The sequence below is a fragment of the Nylanderia fulva genome, unplaced genomic scaffold (genome assembly GCF_048542155.1).
Source record: "Nylanderia fulva isolate GAGA-0341 unplaced genomic scaffold, ASM4854215v1 Scaffold32, whole genome shotgun sequence".
NCBI classification, from domain to species: Eukaryota; Metazoa; Arthropoda; class Insecta; order Hymenoptera; family Formicidae; genus Nylanderia; species Nylanderia fulva.
Genome location: NW_028190390.1, coordinates 1,240,824 through 1,265,706, shown reverse-complemented (window position 1 = coordinate 1,265,706; position 24,883 = coordinate 1,240,824). Strand labels below are relative to the sequence as shown.

The window sequence follows — 24,883 nt, the reverse complement described above, 5'->3', positions numbered from 1 at the left end:
TACGTGTGCGGAAAAAAAGTGTATCATTTACTTTTGACATTACTGTAGTCTCTTTGCGAATTGTAGGAGAAACTTTGGATTCGCGTAATTCCTCTCGAGCTCTCTCTCTGTACACTCATACTCCAGTAAAATTAGACTTTGACTTCATAAAAATTAGGATCAAGCTGAATTTTTGTAGGGACCTTTATTTCGATGTTCTAATAAAGTCCTGAAAAGAACCCTTCTTTTCATCTAGGGCGCTTTTTATAGGGGGTAAATTTTAGTTTCTTGCCATTATCTCGAAAACTATCAATTTTTCGAGAAAAATTGTTATTATCAAAATTGTAGCTCATAAAATTCTCTACAATAAAGGTCTTTATTCTTTTTTTTGTATAACTAATTGTTTTTTAGTAAAACGTGCGGTAAAGTTGCAATGTCTATAGTAGTGTGCACATTTTCTCTTTTAGACTTAATTTGCTCTATATCTTCGAAGTGGTTAATTTCACAAAAAAAGTATAATGACCTTTTTTGTAGAGTATTTGATGAGCTACAATTTTGATAATAACTATTTCTCTCGAAAAATTGATAGTTTTCAAGATAATGGCAAAAAAGGGTACTTTTCAGGATTTCATTAGAACATCGAAATAAAGGTCTTCACAAAAATTTAGCTTGATCCTAATTTTTATAAAGTCTTGTCCTTTTCAAGTCTAATTTTACTGGAGTACTCAGGAGTATCGTGTAATGAGATGTGCTTCTCTTCGTATATATTATATGCACACACCCACGCGATGACCCTTACGTAATTCCATGTGCGTGAGGCGTCATCGAGAGACGTCGTGGAATGCATAGTTGCTTAACACTATCATCGATATCGTGCGCTTAGCGTTTTCTCTTTATACGAACCTAGCCTAAACTTCACAGAGTTTCGTACTTGAACTCTCTGTCGGTTTCAATATTTTCAGCAGCGATAACAAGCCTATAACGAGATGGATATTATTCGTCTCGTCGCCGCTATGCCGCTCCTCGGCCAAATTGACAAGGGGTTAACGAGGAATTTATGCCAACGATCGTATATTTGGAATATGAACACGTGATTGGTACTCGTAAGACAATATATTCGCTGACAGGAGTGAGAGAAAAGAGAGAGAGAGAGAGAGAGAGAGAGAGGCAGACTGATTTTTAAAAATTTATTCACAATTGGAGTAAAATCTGATCTAAGGAACTAATTTTTTTTTAATTCAGAAATTCATAGTACTTTTATTTATTTATTTTAATTTATTCACGAATTTCTTCTGGAGTAATCTGATTTAAAAAATTAAAATGTAATTTTTTTAAATTCAGAAATTCAGAGTGTTTTTATTTTTTTTTATTTGTACATGAATTTACTGATCTGGTCGAAAAATTATAATTTTTTTTTAATTCAGAAATTCAGTCTTCTTATTTTTTTCTAATTTATTCACAAATTTCGTAGAATAATCTCATCTAAGAAATTGAGATGTATTAAAATTTTTGAATTAAAATTAAAAAAAATTTTTTTAGATTAAATTATTTTTTTAGATTATATTATTTATTAAATTATTTATTATTAAATTATTATTTAGATTAAATTATAGATTAAATTATATAATTTTTTTTAGATTAAATTATAAATTTACGAATAAATTAAAACTAAAAAATAAAGTGATAAAACAAGTGCGATAGATTCAGAACACTTTGTACATTAGTGTTAATTATTTTGAACTGGATATAGCGAAATTCATTCAAATATTCCTTGCCGATATCTTAAATTATAGACTCGAACAAAAATAAAATTGTGCCGCAGTATTTTGGTTGAAGAAAAAAAAATATTCATAGCAAGATAGTTGCATAATCATTAAATATTTTTAGTTTTTCGATTTTTTTCTCGGCTTCTCTTTCTCTCTCTCTCTCTTTCTCTCTCTCTCTCATGAATCGGCATATCTCGTGTTAATGTAAAATTTATATAAACTGCCTTTACCGCCTCGTGTGCCGCGGGATCAACTAAACGTACGATAAGGAAAATATATGTGCATTTATATCGACGCAATTTTATATCGATAACACGTTACATTTTTTTCAGGGCTTTGCAAAGCCATTGCAATTTATTTCGCGAAATTTGATCCAAAGATAAGAAAGTTTATAAGGGTAGATTCGTATCATTTTTCAATGAAATTAATTTTTCCATTCTAATTTACAAATAAAAAAATTATCGGAGGCTTTTTAAAAGGGAAGTACACTGAAAAAAAGAATTTATTAACTCGACTAAATCTTTCAACTAAATATTATTTTGTTATAATTGAATATATATAAGTATCTAAGTCAAATACACGTTGTATTATATTTAATATGTTGTATTATTTAATTTAAATATTTTTTTATGTTCAATTAACAAAATAGTATTTAGTGGAACGTTTTAGTCAAGTTAACAACTTTTTTTAGTGTATATAATATATATCAATATATATTATATATATATATTATATATATATTATATATATATTTTCGTAATTTTTACATTTTATCCTAAACATCTTAAAATCATATAAAATGATGAAAAATAGAATCAAAAGTTACGATAACACTGAAAAAAATTTCTTAACTTAATATTATTTTGTTGATTAATTATATAAAAATATTTAAATTAAATATAACATATTAAATCTAACTAGTGATAGATAAAAAGGCCAACTTATCGAGCAATTATTAGAGTTGTTCTGTCAAATAAAATTTATTCCATGTATAAACTAAACATAAAACATTATGTGAAAGCTACAAACATTCTATACTTAAACTTAAGCGAAAATTACAATCATTATAAAATAAACGTTTCAACCGCACGCGGTCTTCCTCAGTATTATATTACAGTAATTATTAAAAAATACTGAGAGTTTGAAATGAGGTGTCTTTTTATATCTAATATTGAGAGTTTGAAATGAGGTGTCTTTTTATATTGTTGGTCTTGTCTTGTGTCATCTTTAATAACTTTTGCAAAAAAACGTGGTTAAATTGTCAAGAAGGACGATATCAACGCCTACGGAACGTATTAATTTCTCGCATATTAACGATGAAACTTTTCGAGATTTGATTAAAATCAAAGATTATATCGAGGCGAACATTTGTTGGATATAACGGATTGAAACACGCTTTAATTGCTTATAAATTCTCGACTCTTATTGAAGAACTAACATTAATTTTCGATATTATGTGGAATTTTTGTATGATTTTGTATTTTTTAATAATTACTGTAATATAATACTGAGAAAGACCGCGTGCGGTTGAAACGTTTATTTTATAATGATTGTAATTTTCTCTTAAGTTTGAGTATAGAATGTTTGTAGTTTTCACATAATGTTTTATGTTTAGTTTATACATGGAATAAAGTTTATTTGACAGAACAACTCTAATAATTGCTCGATAAGTTGGTCTTTTTATCTATCACTAGTTGTATTTAAAATATACGAGCGAAACTTTGTATCAATTGATATTAAATCTAACAAAACGTGTATTTAACTTAAATATGCATTTAATTAAAATAATGATTTAATTGAAGGATTTACACTGAAAAAAGATTTGTTAAATTAACAAATATTTAGTTCAATATTGTCAAATGAATCATTTATTTGAAACAAATAAATATTAATTTGTTTTGAAAAGGATTTTCTTATATATCAAATAAATATTTTTCATATCAAATAAATATTAGTTTCAAATAAATGATTTATTTGACAGTATTGAAATAAATACACAGGAAAAACAGTATCCTTGAAAGAATGCAAATATGCCTTGATTCAAGTATATTTTATCCTTATAATAGCGCTAAATATAAATAATTTTGGATAAAGGATAATTTATCCTTAAAACAAAGTGCAAAATATTCTTGGTTGAAGCTGAAATTTACCTATAAATATTGCAAGGACAAGTGGCAAGTTAGCATCGGATATAAGCGGTACTTTCAAGTATATGTAATAATTCTAATAGTTCAAATGTGACTAAGTTTGTTTTTACCATATGCGATTTTTAAAACAAGAATATATCTTAAGGATAAAATATACTTCACACAAACTTATTTATTATTAAGGCAAATGAAAATTTGTGATTACAAAGAGCATTTTATGCTTAAATCAATCAAATAGCGTTCAAGAATAAAAATATACTTTAATCAAGGATTCCTTTATTTCTGTGTACTTATAAGAATTAACTAAATTTTTTGCAATGCAGTCAAGTTAACCAATTTTTTTTTAATATATAGTGAGGAGAATATGTCAAAGGGTTGATTATTTCAAAATACAAAAAAAATTGCGAACTCGGCTAATTAATTTGCGACCTATATATAAATAAATAAATATTAAACATATAAATAAATATTTTTTATATCAAATAAATATTATTAGTTTCAAATAAATGATTTATTTGACAGTATTGAAATAAATACTTAACTAAATTTTTTTTCAGTGAAGTCAAGTTACCAATTTTTTTTCAGTATAGAGAGGAAAATAAGTCAAAGGGTTGTACTCGGATAATTTAATTTGCGATCAATAATGGACGCAAATATGATGTGGACATTTTTTTGGGCGATAATTTGCAAAATCCAGGTGATTTGATCTCGCGCGCGCGAAAGTGTCGAGACGCTCGCGCGCGAATTCTTTCTTCCTCGCGGATTATTGAAAAAGGCATTACGACACATCGTTAGTTGCGCATAAACAAGTGGCTACCGCGGGTAGGAAGCGGAACGTGGTCGTGATAGAGTAGCAATGCGAAGGTCGCCGCTGTAGTATATATATAATATATATATATATATATACACGTGCATCGCGATCGCTGACGCGCCGATGCATTCATCCGTCCAACTAAAAGAAATTACGTATATATATCGGGATACACAAACTGCACATTTCCCCGCTTGTGTGTGCGATCGTTCAGGAATTAATTAATTAATTAACGGCGGGAGGGAGATAAACGCATGTTATAAAAAAAGGATACTCCGCGGAGTATTCAAATAGAAATATAAATCAATATAAATAATGAAATTGTATATTTTTAATTACATAATTATTATTACACAATTACTATTTATGTAATTTTACATATTATGTAATATATTACATATTTTTTATAGTGTAAAATATATTACACATGTAAAATGTAAATATGTAAAATATATTACACTGTAAGAAATATGTAATATATTTTACACTGCAAAATTAGGTAATGTATTACATATTTTTTTACACTATAAAATATGTAATATATTACATGTGTAAAATTACACTGTAAAAAATATGTATTATAATATATTTTATACTAAAAATATATTACATAATTTTTACAGTGTAATTTTACACATTATGTAATATATTACATATTTTACAGTGTAAAAAATATGTAATATATTACATAACATGTAAAATTACATAAATAATAAATGTAAAATTAAAAATATACAATTTCATTATTTATATTGTAATTTTACATATTTTTGTACAGTGTAATCAACTTAACCATTTTTTTAGTGTACACTTTGTTAAAAAAATAACAAAAATCTTTCAGAATATCCTTTCCTAAAATCCTTCCGGAATTAGAGCAGGACCTTGTTTGAATTAACGGCGGGAGGGAGATAAACGCATGTCATAAAAAAAGGCTACTCCGCGGAGTATTTAAATAGAAATAAGTACATGCACACATAGGATGCGTGGCCAATTTAACGCATATATCGATGTACTTAAGTAAGATGGAGCAAAAAAATCCGATGGACATATATATATATATATATATATATATATATATTTTATATATTTTTTAATATTATTAATTATGGAGACAATTATATATTCTGAAAAAATTGTTGTCTTGACTAAATTACTGTTCTTTTAATTGAATATATATTAGCATTTAAGTTAAATAAATATATAATATATATGTATATTTTATAAGATTTAGGGCCGGTTGTTTCAACTTTTTGGTAAGTTTTACCCGATAGGTAGCATATCTTTATTTCTTTTTTTAGAACTTATCTGAAAAGAAACGGAAATATGCTACCTGTCAGGTAAAACTTACGAAAAAATTGGAAAAATTAGTCCTTAATGTTATATTTAATTTAAATATTTCTGTGTTTTTAATTAACAAAATAATATTTAATTGAATTATTTAAGTTAACAAACTATTCAATCAACAAATTTTCCTTGGTATAATTATATATTATTTATATTTTTAAAAATAATTTTATATTTTATATGTATGTAATAATAATAATTGTCTTTATAATTATATATAATATAAAATATATGTAAAAAATAAAATCGCACGCATATTAAAATTATTTTCTTATAGATCTTTTAATTATTAATATTTTTTATATATCTTTTACTATTAATTAGATATGAAGATCATTATCATTTTGTATATATATCGGGAAAAAAATTATTAAAAACTCTATAAGACAATAATTTTACTATTCGTGGGATTTTATTTTTTAATATCTTTTACTGCTATATTAATTATGAAGACTATTATATACATGTGCATATATACATACAGATATATGTATGTTTTCATAGTTAATAATAAAAAATATGTACACCGTAAAATGTTTTATTAATGTGTTAGAAAAAAATTAAGGCTTAAAATAGAGATGCACTTTTCATTTTATGAGTTCAAATGTACTTAACATTTTTTTCTTCTATTCTTATGTAAACACAGATTTACGAGACGAATATCTGCTTCCTCTCACTCGTTTTTGACAAATTAATCAGTACAGAAATCTTGTTTAATTATAATATAATTATAATTAAATATGCTTATAATTATATTTAATCTTAATTATAATTTACAAAATTTAAAATAATTGCTCGCGAAATTATTACGCTCTTATATGCTAATAATAAGACAATTTTGTCGATTGTTTCGAAATCGAGGACATATATATATGTATACCTGTCCGATTATTTCATTGTCCAAGGTTAGGATTTGCACGGTTCTCTTTCTATTTTTTTTCCTCTTTGAGATGACGTCATCGACGTCTCACGGCCTCAAACTTGGCCTCCTCGTCAACATTTTTCTCCGGAGACTGATTATTATCTGTTCCCCACCAGCAGCGAGACGAAATGATTATTCGGCAGGTCTATCTTCAGACTGATCTGTCTACCGATTCGAGACTTCACCTAGACTTAATTGATAAAAAAATTCTACGTTTATATTGACAAAATTTAATAAAATAAAAATACCTTGATGTATAATAAATAATAATTATGTCTTCATAATTAATATAAAAGTAAAATATGGATGTGATATCATTAAATTATATTATTAGATTCAAACATATTTTATGTTGAAATTATTTTACCATTACTTTTTTCTTAGCTTTTTCAATAGTCACATATACTTAAGTTTTATTATTTTTTAAATAAAAGATGGAAGATTTCTTTGCAATTTTTTTACCTAGAGATTATATTCTCAAATATCTTTATTAATGGTGGAAACTCATATTGCATCAGCAAGATTTCACTGATGTTTGTGTTATTATTATTACTGCGATATTAATTGATTTTATGATGTTATTTTTGTATAAATTTGAATAATTGTGTATTATAGGCAATATTTTGAAGAATTAATTTAATTTAAATATTTTCACATATTCAATTAACAAAATAATACTTGAAAGGTTTAGCCAAGTTAATACATTTTTTTTACTGTACTTAATTTTTTAAAATTATTAAAACAAAAATATCTGAGTCTAATAATCTGAACACATTCGCATAAATAATTGTCTTTCTAATTAAGGGACTCCTAAACATCCTTGTCTGTTGTTTTTTCCAGTTTTATCGACAAAATGTAAGGCTAGATAAACTATAAATCTATTTATTGGCTATACGGATTGTTTAAACAGGAATAAAACAGGAAAAAAACAACAGACTTCTCAAGGACATTCAGGATCCCCTTAAGGGCTGACCATGTTTGTTTTACCGACTTTGAGGTTCAAGGGCTTTTCTTTTTATTGGCTATACAGATTGAAAAATCCTTCTCCACAATTAAACTTCTGATAATAATAAATGGGGAGCGCTGTAATTTCGTATAAAAAAACAATAAAAATTAAAAAATTACAGTTTTTATCGGCCTCTTGCATCAGCTCGTAACAATACTTATTTAATACAAAAGTTCTGCAATTTATTTGTGCACAAAATACGGCGCTCTCAATAGAGATGACATGAAAGAATAATACAGAAGTAATAAAAATGAGATTAAAAGCCTGTATCAAAAGATTTTTCAATCTGTTTATTCAATAAAAAGTGAACCTAACCTAACCTAATTTAAAGTCGATAAAACAGAACTACGGCAGCATCCTCTTAATATAATAGGTAAGTAAAAGATGTATAAAAAAAATAAAATTCTACACGTATATTAAAAATTAAAATTATCTTTCATAAATCTTTTAATGAATTTTTTAAAATAGCAGACTCGAGCTTAACGGCTTAAACAAGCCATTCAGAATTAAACTCTGTCCCTCCATATGTTTATCTTAAGCGAAATTATATTCTTCAGAAAGCGAAGGGTGTAACGAACTGCTAAATCTGGTTTTATTCAATTTGAATTGTTGCTTCTCTCTCTCTCTTTCTCTCTCTCACACGATTTTTAGATTCTTAAAAATTTAAAGCTCCAAGGAGCTTTAAAAGATTCATGGCGCTCGGTCTGACGCGGAAGTCACTATTCACAACGAATTATATTCAGAACGTACAGGGGTTATTCTCGCTGAGGTTTTAATACCGCGAGATTACTACGGCCTGCGTTATCGCGCTATTTTTATTGGATAAGATCGATGCGAAATCGGAGCGTAATTCCCGCCAAGGCCTCAGCCTTGACCGCGACCCAGGGTCTTCATCCTCGAGAGGGATCGATTTGTTCTTTTTACATTCTAATTCCGTAACCGCCCACGTATACATATACACTCGCGATATTCCGACCACGTGCGGGCCTCGGACAATTATAATAATTTATAGATAACATTGTTCGACTTGTTGCGAGATATTAAATAATCGAGTGCACGTCGGGGATTTCGTTTCGTCATAGTAAAATCGAATGATTCGTTTTGGTCGTTGCACAAAAAAAAACTAATTGTTTCTTTTTTTTTTTTTAAAACAGATTTTAAGAGAGACAAAACTAATTGTTTTCTAAAAATATTAATTATCAGTGATAGGAATATTAATACCAATGGAAAATGTGGCTAGACTTTGCCTGTAAAAAGTTTTGATAATGAGATGAAAATAATATAATTGACTTTACTCCTATAATTATTATAGTAATTTTTTTTTTAATATATTTTAAGAGAGACAAAATTAATTGTTTTTTTTTTTAAATATTAATTATCATTGATAGTTAGAAATATAAGTACTATAGAAAAATGTGGTTAGACTTTGCTTGTAAAAATTTTTGATAATGAGATGAAAATAATAATTGACTTTACTCCTATAATTATTATAGTAATAATTTTTTTAAGAATAGATTTTGAGAGACAAAACTAATTGTTTTCTAAAAATATTAATTATCAGTGACAGTTAGAAATATTAATACCAATAGAAAATGTGGCTAGACTTTGCCTGTAAAAATTTTTGATAATGAGATGAAAAAGTTAATGATAATAATTGATTTGACTTCTATAATTATTAGTAATAATTTGTTTTTTTTTAAGAATAGATTTTAAGAGAGATAAAATTAATTGCTTTTTAAAGATATTAATTATCAATTATAATTAGAGATATTAATACTAATGGAAAATGTGACTTTATCTGTAAAAAATTTTAATAATGAGATAAAAATAATGATAATAATTTATTTTACTCCTATAATTATTATTAATAATAATAATAATAAATAATAGTAATAATAATAAATTATTGAAAGGCTTTGCTTCTGAAATAATAATAATATAAAAATAATTGAAATTCTGCTCCTGAAAATCGTTTGCTATTACGTTACGTAATGCAGATCGATTGAGGGAAAGTGAATGCACGGTAGGAAGAGACATTAGGCGACAATTATGCGAATCGTGCACTATCGACCGATATCACACCTGGCAACAGATAGGGAGCTGTTTATTGACTGACGTGTTAATCGCGACGTATCTTAATTAAGTGCAGTATAGGCGATATTCTGCGCGTTCTCGCACCTCGTACAATCGTCGTTCGACGCAGTGCTCTGTTTTGCTGGTGTACATGTCAGCTGTTTTGTAATCGGTCGTCTTCTGTAATAGCCCAGTAAAATTAGACTTGAAAAGGGCAAAACTTGAAAAAAAGTTATAATCGAGCTGAATTTTTGTGAAGAACCTTTATTTCGATGTTCTAATGAAATCCTGAAAAGTACCCTTTATTTCATCCAGGGCGTTTTTTATGGGGAGTAAAAGGGGGTAAATTTTAGTTTCTTGCCATTATCTCGAAAACTATCAATTTTTCGAGAAAAATTGTTATTATCGAAATTGTAGCTCATAAAATTCTCTACGAAGAAGGTCTTTATTCTTTTTTTTGTATAACTAATCGTTTTTTAGTAAAACGTGCGGTAAAGTTGCAATGTCTATAGTAGTGTGCACATTTTCTCTTTTAGACTTAATTCGCTCTATATCTTCGAAACGGTTAATTCTACGAAAAAAAGGATAATGGTAAAATTAAAAGTATAATCTCCACAAAAATTCAGTTTGATTATAATTTTTTTGAAGTTCTATTTTTATTGGACTATATAGTATATTGACGAGAGATGATGCGCCGATGATAGCGTCGAGTGCGAAGCTCTAATGAGATCTCATCGAGAAATCAGTGAAAATTATTATTTGCATACGTAACAAGTGCGACATTTCCGAAGAAGTTTAATCTATTTTTCGATTTTTCTTATATGTATAAATAAGAAGTGCGAGAATAAGATTTATACGATTTTTCTTGTGGCATAATTTAATATTCCTGCAGCTGTGATTAGGAATTTCAAAATGCAACTTTCATTCCTCGTAATTTCAACCAAATTCAATCCTCGTTAAACTTTACTTTTCAATCGATATTGCATTATTGTATTGAAATTACGATTTCCTGCATCTACTCAGATTTGTCTATCTGTTTTATTTATTTTATTCATTTTTATTTATGCCAGAGATTTTTATTTTATTCATTTTTATTTATGTCAGAGAAAAAGCTTTTTCTCGCTTATGTGATTATTTCTATGAAATTAGCATATTGGTTCTAGAATTTTTAAATATAATTGATTGCGAAATTTTTGCTATTTCTATAAAAAACAGATTTAAAATTTCCGATATATTTTAGAAAGGGAGTTTAGCAATTAAATATATAAAAAAGAAATAGGAATCTGATATTACGAAATATGAAAATATTAATCTTATTTTATTGTATAAAAAAGAAAGAATTAATATATATATACATATATATATATATATATATATATAATTTTATGATAATTTTTATTATAAATGATGTAAAAATCTCTGAAGTCACCAGATGATAATTAAAAATGGTAGTAATTTAATCAACCAACTCTGGCTATTTAATATATCTTTATTTAATATTCACGACGTTTCGGCCATGGGTTTTGGCCCTTATCAAGTGCTACAAATTATAATAATGACAATTATTAGAAAATTAAAATTAAAAAATTAATTAAAAAGTAACTGAGTAACAATAATTATTTCCACACATTAATATGTATCCTACCTTAATTTGTAGCACTTGATAAGGGCCAAAACCCATGGCCGAAACGTCGTGAATATTAAATAAAGATATATTAAATAGCCAGAGTTGGTTGATTAAATTACTACCACTTTTATTATAAATATTTTTTATAATTTTATTATGTATTATATTTATTATATTAATTATTATATTATATTTTTTTAATAATTTTTATTACAATTGAAATTAATATGATAGTAAGAGAAAATTGTAAAAGAGGGCGAGTTTTTTTATTATAATTGAAATCGATCTGAATCATCAATATTTTTCTGCGAGTTTACCGATTAAAAGGAAAAAAAATATAGGAATCTGATATAGAAGATATGAAATATATAGTGTATATTTTAATCTCTTGTTTTGATTGTACAAAAGAGAGAAAAAAATCTATATATATATATATATATATATATATATATAATTTTATTATAATTGAAATTAATTATAATAAAATAGAAGAAAATATATAAAAAAAAATTTGTTAATTATTTAAATCAATGAATATCATAATATTTTCCGATGATATATATATATATAATTTTATTATAATTGAAATTAATTATAATAAAATAGAAGAAAATATATAAAAAAAAATTTGTTAATTATTTAAATCAATGAATATCATAATATTTTCCGATGATTTTCGATTCCTCTCGAGGAAGTATCATTGGGATGAAACTGATACTTGGGATGATTTCGCGTCTTCGTATGATTTGACAAACGAGATTCTAAAATTCCATCTAGAGGAAGTAACCAGGAAAATCCTTCGAGGTGACATCGGCCAATTTTTCCAAGCACTAATTTTGGGTGAAGAAGGTGTCGATGATAGCAGCATAATGTGTGTCGTTTCGGCGCGCAGAGGAATAACGAGTAGTTTCGCGGACGTGTATAGGCAGCAGGAAGATAGGACAGAGAGAAGAGGAGGAGATAAAGCGAGATAAAACGAGATTGAGAGGCCCCAAGGCCGCCCCGCGTTGTCGGCCGTTTCCGCTGGTGCTCGGCATCTAAAATTGCGATGGCGTGGCTCCGCGGCCTTCGCGAACGCGGCAGCTTCTCGCTCTCCCGCAGAAAAAGTCAAGTTCAAGGCCGGCGAGTTGTTCCGAAGCGTCTCTCTCACTCTCTCTCTTTCGCTCTGTTTCTCATTTGGTCTTTCTTCGGTGTCCCGTCTTTCAAGCTCTCAATCAGAACATGGATCGAATCAGGGCGGAAGAGAGAGAAGGAGGAAGGGGGGAGGATACTTATGCAACCCTTCTCTTCTTCTGTATATACATGCGCAACCTGTCCCGCTAGAATATTGTAACCAACCTAGGACCGGTTGTACTCTGAGTCTATTAGGTTGCTCTTTATGCCCTATCTACACCTAAAGCTAGATCTTCACTGGAGCAACAATCAGCAACTTTTTGGGTTTGTTCTTTATTGCTGCACTGGTGAACTAGTGCAATTAATTAAAGTGAGACAAGTATGCTTTGTTTCACTCTAACTTACTGTCACTAGTTCACCAGTGCAGCGATAAAGAACAAATCCTTTGTTCCTTATTGTTCTAAATGTTTCAAAATAATTCGACATATGTCAACTTGCGACAACATTTTTGTCTGAAGCAACATAATTACAGGAACATTTGGGTTTTGTTTTTATTCCCGTTTTAACCGCGATTGTGTCACTTAAAATTAGGTTGCCCTTTATGCCCTATTTACACCTAAAGCTAGGTTTTCACTAGAGCAACAACCAGCAACTTTTGGATTTGTTCTTTATTACTGCACTGGTGAACTTTAGATTAGGTTAGGTTACTAGTTCACCAGTGCAGCAACAATGAACAAACTCTTTGTTCCTTATTGTTGCTAAACGGTTTAAAATTCGACATATGTCAGCTTGCGACAACAAATTTGTACTAAAGCAACATAATTACAGGAATATTTGGATTTTGTTCCATTCCCGTTTTAACCGCGATTGTGTCACTGAAAATTAAAGGTCTACACCGAAGGAACACTTATTATCCTTCGCGATTTATTGACGCGTGTTGGAGACATTAGAAACAGTAAGGAACTTTGAAAAACTTTCGACAACAACTAGCAACTTTTTTTAAGAAACATAAAACATCAATAAAAAGTTGCCCCAGTGAGTTTGCCGTAGTTTAAGGATGATCTTACTTGTGACTCATCTGACTGCTTTCGCCCATTGCATAATTTTAATGGGTTTGTTTTTTATTGTTGCACTGATGAACTAGTGCACTCTGGTACAGTAAGTTGGAATGAAACAAAATATATTTGTCTCACTTTAACTTATTGCACTGGTTCACCAGTGCAGCAATAAAGAACAAATCCAATATGCTCTAGCTTTACCTCATTCAGTCAATGATTCCATTAGAAATAATCTTGCGTTTGTGAATTCAGATAAATTTAGATATGTCACAAATTTTTTTCGGTTGGTATGATTGAAAACCAACTTTAGTATGATTTTTTACCGTCTATCCTGCTCATTCGGATAAGCCACATTAGGATTATCCTTAGATAGATCCAGCAAAGTAGAAGGCTAGGTCTATCCTGAAGTTGATATCAAGGAAACGAGCTTTGTGAAACTTTTTTGAGAACTAAAACGGTGGCAAACAATTCGCATCATTCCGATCTTATTCTCGATAGACCTGAAAGAGAGAGTCGTTTCTGTCTCTCATCTTTATCTTCAAAGTCCACTTTCCATTTGCGACAATTACCAATGTAATTGAATCGTGTTGGGACTACTAATCAGAAGTTGATTGATTTCTCGCGCTTCTTGTCTGGTTGAAATTCCGATCGAGTTTCGAAAGGATGCCTCTGACTCACAAGCGGCGACGTCTGATCTCACCCGATTCGATCAGCTTGCGATACGATCGAGCCTCTCGAATGCAAAGGCGCGACTTAGCCATCTGATGAAGAGAAAAAAAATATAATCAAGTTCAAGGTCGACTAGATGCTCCTCTCCCGTTTCTTCCCTTCTATTCCGAGTCTCGCCTTCCCGCTGGCACACGACACACGATGCCGAAGAGTGCGGTTTTAAGTGGGAAGAAGGGGGAACTTACGCAATCCTTTCACCGTTACTTTGTTCGCCGACGACGCCCTAATTTAGGGCGCAGCTAATCTATTCGTATATTTCTTCCAGCGTTGCCAAGTGGCCTTGCTCTTACATTTTAATTGTTACATCATATATATACATGTGTCGCATATTGTAATTTGATGGATTTTTAATTCAATAAGTTTGTACAAAAATTTATCTCGTAAAAATTTCTCTGTCGTATCTCTCTATCTTTGATAAATATATTATTAGTATAATTTTTCTCGCACATCAGTTTTTACACATTAGTCTTTTGCACACTGAAATCTATTTTCAATTTACACTATAAAATATTTTTCAAAGATAAGATAAAAATTTATTATTAATAATTTTATTTTTAATTAGTATTATATTACATTATTCTTAAATGCATCACTATTGATAATTTTATAATATTTGATTATATTGATATTTTTTTAAATCTTGCAATTTTTTTACTATATAGAATATTTTTAATATATTATATATTTAACTATATTAAAATATTTGATCTTATTTTATCACATTATTATTTTTTATTTTCACTTGTGATTAGAAGAATATGTTTATTATATTCCATCTCTTAAAATTAAAAGACCTATTATACATAGTTGAAAAGTTTGTGTTAAATTTAACAATATGGATGTGTTAAATGAGGACTTAAATACTGTGTTAATATTTTAACACAAAATAAATGCACAATTTCCGGTAATTAGAAATAAATTTTGTGTAAAATTAACATAATTTTAATGTAAAAATTAACTAAAAATATATTGATTTTAGATTTTATCTTCACTTATAAAATAAAAAAATCATTTTTCCTGTAAATTTTAACAGATAAATCTTATCACCAATATAAAACAAAATATACTTATTATGTAAAATCTTTTTCAGTTGTTTTAATAATTTAACAAGTTTATATTAACACATGAACGTGTGAAATATTTAACACAAAACTTTAACGGGGACCGTTTTCAGCAAGAAAACACCAATTTTCCTACTGTGTAAGAAATTCGTCAGAGTATATCTTCGATGAAGTAAACAAAGGCGGAAATCAATTTGTATTTTCGCGCGAAAGTTGATCACCGATATCTTCAACAACCGGTTGAAGTAATCGTCAAATCCTGCGCATAGGATTGTATTATACTTAAGAGAATACTGTATATTCGAGAAAGAGAGCTTCTTTGGAGAGAGACGGGGTTCCTCTTACATTTTCCCACGAATTCTCCGGATTCTCCGGCTTTTGCGCGCGAGAATTTCGGAAGATTCGCGCTTTGTCCGCGATCGAGGAAAATATTTCTCCGATCTTCGCGCGCGGGAGAGTCCAGGATTGATGTTACACTGCGAATTCCCTCGTGAAGTCAATTCTAAAAATGATGCTCAAGGCGTTGGCTGTGACTTAAATATAGCAGGCGCGAAAAAAAGGTGCAATCGCGAGGCCTCTCGTATTTAAAAAAGAATCCCGCTGCGCGTCTTTTTTTTTGTTCTTACAATCGCGATAGCAGATATTAATAAATGATCGTAAAGATATATAATGATACGTTATCTCTCGATGATTATCATTTGTGTTTCTTTTGGCAGGTCTGTATGATGTCTGACGCTACCACGGAAAGCATGATCGGGAATAACAGGACGATGCCCAACATCAAGCAGGAAATCGATAACCCAACGACGCCCACGCAAAATTATCAAGTATGCTCGCCAACCACGACTCTTCAACAACAGGAGGTATTGAAATTGTTAAGAGAACTCTCCCCCCTTCACCTCTTTAATATTTCATCAATCGGTTCTCGGTGCCAGATGGACAGGGTGTTCTGTTCTTATCGTCGTAATGTTAATTAGAATTTATTTAGCTTACGTAAATTAAAGATTAGTACCGATTTCTTCCTGCGAGAGGAAGGACCCGAAAATATTTTTGTGGAAGCTTCTTCAAAACTTCAAATTTTTTTAGCTACTATTTAGCATTATTTTTCTATATAATTAAATATATGTAAATAATTATGTATATAATTATATAGCTATATATATTTTTTTTACTATATTTTTTATATTATAAATATACATACATCTTTTTATAAAATGTATTCCATAAATTTTCTTTATTTATAATTACATATATGTATATTTACAATATATTATATATATAAATATATATATATATATATATATATATATATATATATATCCCCTGAAATTCGCGAATCACCTGTTTAGAAGATTCCTCAAGTTATCTGGAGACGATTTATTCTCAGCAAAAATGTCGAGGCATCAATTATTTTGAGTTGTAAACGATTGTAAATAAAGGGTTTTTTTGCAAACTAAACCTTGTGGAAATAAAACAATATTAACTCAGAATCAAATTTTTTTAATTAATTTTAAATAGAGTTTACTTTAATAAAATTTTAATTTAAGGCTTACAATTAGTTACAAAGATACATGATGGCAAAATGTTGACCTTCGATATTTTCGTCGAGGGGAAAGATTGTCTCCAAATAATTTCAGAAATGTGCCATGTGATTCGCGAATTTCGGGACATCCTATATGTAATATAATACATATTTTTTATATAATTTTTAATATATTTAATATTTAGTATATATTATAAAATATAAATATATTAATTAAAATACAAATATATTTTTAATATATATTTATATAAATATATATATTAATATATATTTTTTTATTAATATATTAATATATTTAAATTAATTAATTATTATATTAATATATTTATTAATATATATTTTTTCAGTCAATATGCACAAAACTGGACATCCAGCCGGATTATGGTGGCAACAGCGGCAGCCCGGAGAGTCCGGAGATGCATCATTGTTCCTCGACAACGCAGCCACTTGGCACTCCAGATGTGCGTAAATCGCGAAAGTGCATTTGAGCGATAACCGCGAGTTTACGATCAAGGATGATTTACATATATGATAAACCGCTGTGTCGTTTTTATAGGACGGCGTTAAGGAGGAGGATATGATACCCAGGAGACTCTGCCTGGTTTGCGGCGACGTCGCGAGCGGTTTTCACTACGGGGTCGCCTCGTGCGAGGCGTGCAAGGCTTTCTTCAAGAGAACTATACAAGGTAAGCGGACTCCGTATCGATTTCCGTAACAGAGGCCGCAATCATTCGTCCAGATAGCACCAAGGACTTTTACTTGGGTGCACTTTCGATCGTAATGCAATTTGAATGTATGTATATACATACATATATATGCATATATAATAGGCGGCATATATTTTGGACGTATATAGCGCGGCGATGACATTTCGGACACTTGATTGGTGCTATCTGGGGCAGGACCGCGTATATTACGATAAAATAGCCAGTAATTTTACAGGAAACATCGAATACACTTGTCCGGCGAACGGCGAGTGCGAGATAAACAAACGAAGACGGAAGGCATGTCAGGCGTGCAGATTTCAGAAATGTTTGCGGCAAGGAATGCTGAAGGAGGGCGTACGATTGGATCGTGTCAGAGGCGGCCGGCAAAAGTACAGAAGATCCGCGGATCCTTACACGCCGGTCAAGAGTGCCACGCTAGAGGGTACTTTGCCTCATACTTGTACAATTTGTCGCGTGTATTTCGCAGCGATTTTTAAATATAAATATTAGAAAGCGTAGAGAGAGATTATTTCTCTTTGGAAGATGCTAACAACTGAATTATTCAATGTTTCAAGCTAACGTTGCGTCGGGAGGTCCTACCGAAACGATAAGTAAGCTAATGTACCGTCAAGTCGTGTCTTTTTTTCTCGCAATTTTAGTCCTTTTTTCAGTCTCCAATTTATTTCAATTTTTTATCATTTTTATTCGCTTCTGATTTGTCGAAAATTTATGAAATTCAGTTTTCGCAACGTTAATGATTAATATTGATTAATTAATTTAACGCCTTGCCTTAGGGCAGTTTAAATAAAGAGACACGTCGTGTCTCGTCTTTTGCAGATAACAAGTTGGTCGAAGCCTTAGCGGCCTGCGAACCGGACATGCTTCAAGTATGCAGCATACACAACACGCAGGAGACAGAGCAGAAGATTCTGGGACAATTGTCGGATCTTTATGATCGAGAATTGGTTGGCATAATCGGTGAGCATTGGCCGCGTATTTATGCACTAGTCTTTACCTGTTCCTTCGAATTTCAATATTCGATATTCAACGGATGCTCAATGTTTCTTCCTTTCGCCAGGTTGGGCCAAACAAATCCCAGGATTCAGCAGTTTAGCGTTAAATGATCAAATGCGGCTTCTGCAGAGTACTTGGGCCGAGATATTAACTTTCACTCTGGCGTGGCGAAGCCTGTCGAGTAATGGCAGATTGAGGTTTGCGCAAGATTTTACGTTAGATGAAAGACTCGCGCGCGAATGCCACTGTATGGAGCTCTACACACACGTACGTTATTTTTGACACAATTTTATTGCCCTATCGCATCTCATGTCTATTAATTCTTCAGTTATAGAAATAAATGCACTCGTTGTATTTAAAATGATTTAATACGCTACTGAAGAAATAGAAGTTATTATTTTATTGAAAAAAAGTAATGAAAAAAATGCTTATGACTTGTTAAATAAAAGATGTAATAGCCTCAAAGCTAAATAATGAACAGTTACTGAGCTATAGCCAGTCAAACAACTCGCAGAATCTGAGGTTTTCGTGTTTGACTGACTGTAAAAGCTAAATAATAGACAATTACTGATTTACAATCAGTTAAACATGAAAAACTCAGGCATTGTGAGCTGTTTCACTGGTTGTAACTCAATAATTGTTCATTATTTAGCTTTGAGGCTATTGCATCTTTTGTTTAGCAGATTATAAGCTACAGCTTATATTATAAAACCAGCTGATTTAATCGAAGTTCCTTTCACATAAGATTAGTGCGGAGCACTTTAAGATAACTTAAAAAAATATATCTCATAGAATTATACATAGCTGTCATTTTTTAATGCAGGCAGCACTTGGAAAATATTTATCATTAGTTTACATATGTGATTATTAGCATTTTTTTCATTACCTTTTTTTAATAAAATATTTAAAATATTATCAAATATATAAAATATATATATTAAAAGTATTACAAACATTTTATTTATATCCATTAAAGACTGTAGACTTTCCTCTTTTCAACGCAATTTTTGTTTTCTCAATAACTGCATGCATTAAAAAACGACAGCTGATTTCTTATGGGGCACCCTGTATGCTAAAATAGAATAGATTAATGATTTGTCTTTTAATCGAATCGATCTCTCTTTCTTTGAAACAGTGTATTCAAATCGTCGATAGAATGCAGCGATTAAATATCTCGCGGGAGGAGTACTACGTTCTGAAGGCACTGATCCTAGCGAACAGCGATGCCAGATGCGAGGAGCCGCAAGCGCTTTACCGTTTCCGTGATTCCATCTTGAATTCTCTGTCGGATTGTGTGGCCGCGGTGAGGCCGGGCCAGGCTCTCCGCGCCACCCAGAACATGTTCCTAGTGTTGCCCAGTCTTAGACAGGCCGACGGGATTGTCAGACGATTTTGGTCCACCGCGTACAGATTGAACAAGGTATCGATGAACAAGCTGTTCGAAGAGATGCTCGAGAACGTTTGTAACCGATGAAATAATGACTCGATTATTCGGCACCTGGTCACGCGTTGTCTACCGAAAGTTGGGGAGATGTCTCTTCATCATTAACGTGATTATTATTATTATTATTATTATTATTATTATTATTATTATTATTATTATTATTATCATTATTATTATTATTATTATTATTATTATTATTATTAATATTATTATTATTATCATTATTATCATCCATCATCATCATCGTCGTCGTCATCATTGTACATCGTTATCGAAATACGAGAGCGTTTTTGGTGTCGATAATGAGTGATAGTGCGTGAAAGGAAAAAAGAAAGGAAGTTTTATCGGTCTTTCTACGATACCTTTTATTTTCTAACGGACTCACGAATCTTTAGCCTTTTCTTTCGCGTACGTAAAGGATGTTTGAAAGTGAGGAGGTTCGGCCAATCTGTCTCCGGCGATCATCGCGACTCGCGAATCGTCCCACGCAGACGTCTTTGTTTGAAGTATCCAAACTTTCCTTTTCGAGTACCCCATTTACAGGTACAAAAAGAAAGATAGAACGAAAGAAAGATGTAACTTTTATGTATAGAAATATGCAGTACAAGAGATGCGAGAAGACTTTTTTCAAAGTACTCATCTTAGAATAGACGTGTGCGAAAACCAGTAGTTTTATCGTGAAAAATGTCAAAGTTTCTGTTTTGATTGTCATGATCGCAACACCGAATTGTAGAAACATCGGATAAGTTGTAGGTAACTGTGGGTGTTTAATGTATTGTACTGATTTTGCTGATATTTCGAGAGTGAGAATACTTTAGAAGAATCAACAATCAAAATTATTGTTATCGTACGATGAATTTTCTCTTGATTTTACTGTTCTTTCGATTATTGTACTTTTTTTCTTTCAATGTATCCCGGCGGAGAAAGCGATGTACATTGTGTCGTTTACGCGTTTAGCACGTTTGTAATTATATAATGATATAATTTAAATGTGAAAAAGAATCGAGTAACCTTAATCAAGATGTTTTTTGTGATAATTGTATTGAACATCCATAGTTATAGCGATGTAGAAATACACACATTTTTGTACATTAGCTTAGAATGTATCTTTGTAGAATAGTATTAACGAGTGTGAAGAGAAATGCGAGCAGAAGACAAGATGACGATAAAATGGCCGAATTGTTCCCTCCCTAAGTCCGCAGGATAACATCATACCGCTTATAACGCAATTCGGAATTTTTATCAGAAATGTATCTTAATCTTGAGGATGGATTATGTATATTGGTCAGATTATTGCCATATTACCGCGATTTTGTAAGAAGCGGTAGAAATGTTCACCCAATTGTTAAGGAAAAAAGTTGTCTGCCCGTGCCACACAAAAGAGAGAAAGAGCAAGAAAATATATTATTTCTAATATAATTATATTAATATTATTTTTACGATCACAAACATACAACACACATATATATACACATATATACATATTATTGCGATCATTATTATTATATTAAAATATGCGATTAATATTACTATGTTATCATTATTTTATTATATATAATATTCAGGGATCTTTATATATAAATATTACCTCTAATTATATTACTAATTATATTACATTGTTATACGAAAATTAGCAAGCATTTTGTCTGCATAATATCAACTTTGGGTTAACATCACCCGAGCGTAATATTACATATGCCTTTCACGGTAGAGAATTTTTAAGAAAGGAACGAGAGCCATATATATATGTGTGAGTAAGTTTTATGAGAGCTTTTATTTGTGATGACCATATTGTGCGAGGTTATCACGGTTTAAATCAATTTCAATCTTCCATTTATCACTCTCTATCAGCCGAAAAAGAATAGAATTATTTTAGTTGAAATTAAAAACTAAAAGAGGAGAACCACAAAAAAGGCGCTCATTCGAAATCGAATTTCTCTTTATTTTTTCATTCTCTTTGATTTATATATATACATCATTTCTTTTCTATTTATATTTTGATTTATATATATATATATACCTACATATATATATATATATATAATTTATATATAATTTCTTAGGATTAAAAGGGATTAAACTGTCAAATCGAAATTCATTGATGATTTATTGTACATGATATCTTGATATAGTGAGAAACCGTGTAGGCCTCGTACTTCCATCGTAAGATATAGAGTGCAATAAAGAGACCGAGGTAATACGCAGTTCATTTTGTCCTTTTAACGAGAAGAGGATGACGTCATCCCCTTGCGATCGTTATATCTTCCGTTTAAGACTCTTACGAGGACGTCTTTCTTTCTGTCTTTCTTTCCGTCTTTGAGCGAAAAAATTCTCTCTACGTCAACAATTTTGTTCAAGAAAGAATTACCTAAATTAAACTACGATCCTATTTTTTTCTCGAAAACAAATTATTCCCGATCGACTCTTGCTATTTCACGTGAATTATGTAATCAACCCTCTTCCAAAATTTTCAAGCTGATTACATGTGTAATTGTTGGAGCAAATACTTTTGCATCGAAGGAGGATGAAAAAGAACGGAGAAGAAATCACGTCAGGTATTTTTATGCAACTTGACCTTTTCACCCCTGAATTATGAGGTTTTCATACTTTTTCGAGCATTTTCTTTGTACATATAATTAATAATCACACCGATTCGCCGTGGCGGTAGAATCGTAGTCTCAGGGTTGCGAACAAGCAAACACACGATACAAAAAGAAAATCTAGACACATACAAATAGTTAAGCGCGTGTGTGCGAGTATATTTGTCAAATATATTATATAAATAAATAGTAGCGATAAATAAAATAGTTTTAATACGGGAAAGAAAATGGAGAGAGAGAGTGTGTGTGTGCGATATGTGTGTGTGTATTTACACACAAAAAGTGAAGGGATGACATTTTATGTGGAAGAGAAAGAGATAAAATTAAATGGCAACAATAGTATATTGTGTATCAAGTGCGGAAAGTTGACAGTTGTCAATCCGCACGTGATACACATACTATTTTGTATTACAAGTGCAGGCAAAGTGGCTTTTTCTGCGCGTTTTCTGTGCGCGAGGCGGCCGATCGCACGCCGCCATCTTGCCGCGGCACGGTGGGGGAATAGCCGTGTTCAATACATTTCCTACGGCTTCAGCCGTATACAATGACTTTTAACGCGGCTGAGCCGTAGATAATGGCTTTGAATGCGGCTTATTCACTCACCGCGTCGCCGCTAGATGGCGGTGGGGGAAATCGGCCGCTTTCCGCACAGAAAACACGCACCGAAAGTGCCACTTTGCCTGCACGTGTAATACAAAAGAATTAATAATCATTATGCTAATATTAGTGGGACGATGCTTTCAAATCATCGAATGACTTTTGCAAAAGATCTTCAAAATTTCCAGCTTGTTTCGTGAATCAGATCGAGAAGATAGAGATTTGTTATATATACACACACATATATATTGTATATCTATTCTTGTCGAGAAATCTCTCGTAATTAGAGGATGGTTAAGGCTACGTGTAATTTATCGTTATGTAAAAAAAAGTTTACTCGAGAAAAAAAAACGTAGTGAAAATTTCTCTTCGTGGAAAAAAAGAATATACTTTATGTGCGGATGTGATATAGATTCTCTCTTTTTCTGGCATCCAGAGAATAATAAGAATTGCGAACAATCGTTTCTTAGCATTTGCGTATAACGACGATGATTGTACCAGTTTCTCTATGATAATACGATTTATTCTCTGATTTACGTCATCGCGAGGGAAAAATGTATTATATTTTATTGTATAAAGATGTGATTTTTTTACGAAGATACGGCGAGAACAAATCATTGGTGATTGTTTGATGTAAAAAATTATTTTGGTCAAACGCGAACCGTCTCTCTTTAATTAATGTATTATAAAATCAATATAATTTTTTTTTTCGTCCAGGCTCGCGTCTTGAATAAATTCTCGCTTTACTGCCTCAAGTCCGTTGATGTAAATCTTATGTGTAAGAAGAGAGAGAGAAAGATATGCTGCTTCTACGATAATTATAAATATGTACGTAGTTACTTTGTAATTATGTCACTTGTGGTAGATTCTCGCTATGTATAATTTTTATATATGTGCGCGGAATTACAAATGCGAAAGGAGTATTTGGTGTACCTATAAAAACGCTGGCGAGATCAAAAGAGAAGATACTAGCAGCATCAGTGTTATTGATGCGACACGATAGAGAGAGAGGCGCATCGTGGAATTTCGTGATTAAAATAGTTTGTGTGAGAGAGAAAGAGAGAATGTGTGTATGTGTATGTGTGTGATAATTAAGATGATGATATTTACAACGAGATGCAGAAAATAAATCGACAAAAGATACGCTGTATGGAACTACCTCGGTAATGGCGTCTCTTTTTTTATTATTCCTTTAATTGTCCATGTACTTTTTTTTTTATTCATTTAGCGTACACAAAGATTTAAGAGAATTTTTTTTATTTTGTAATATTGAAAAATTCTTAATACAAAATTTCATTCCTCATTCAATATTAGCGAACTTTATTTTCACAATTTTACCTCG

The 24,883-nt window shown here is 30.7% G+C and overlaps 1 protein-coding gene across 8 annotated transcripts in view; it reads left to right on the top strand.

The window, feature by feature from the left end:
* ERR (estrogen-related receptor) overlaps positions 1-24,708 on the top strand; it is a 37,185-nt gene extending 12,477 nt beyond the window's left edge. For 3 of the 8 annotated variants that reach the window (XM_085484853.1, XM_029313645.2, XM_029313648.2), the window contains exons 2-9: positions 16,353-16,499; positions 17,527-17,640; positions 17,736-17,865; positions 18,107-18,328; positions 18,462-18,497; positions 18,697-18,864; positions 18,965-19,167; positions 20,036-24,708. In XM_085484853.1, the coding sequence (XP_085340979.1) occupies positions 16,359-16,499; positions 17,527-17,640; positions 17,736-17,865; positions 18,107-18,328; positions 18,462-18,497; positions 18,697-18,864; positions 18,965-19,167; positions 20,036-20,374 (1,353 nt within the window). In that variant the 5' untranslated portion in view covers positions 16,353-16,358 and the 3' untranslated portion in view covers positions 20,375-24,708. The remainder of the gene's footprint in view (positions 1-16,352; positions 16,500-17,526; positions 17,641-17,735; positions 17,866-18,106; positions 18,329-18,461; positions 18,498-18,696; positions 18,865-18,964; positions 19,168-20,035) is intronic. The other 5 variants (XM_029313646.2, XM_029313647.2, XM_029313653.2 and 2 more) reach the window with 5 other exon arrangements.
* Positions 24,709-24,883: the final 175 nt, after the last annotated feature.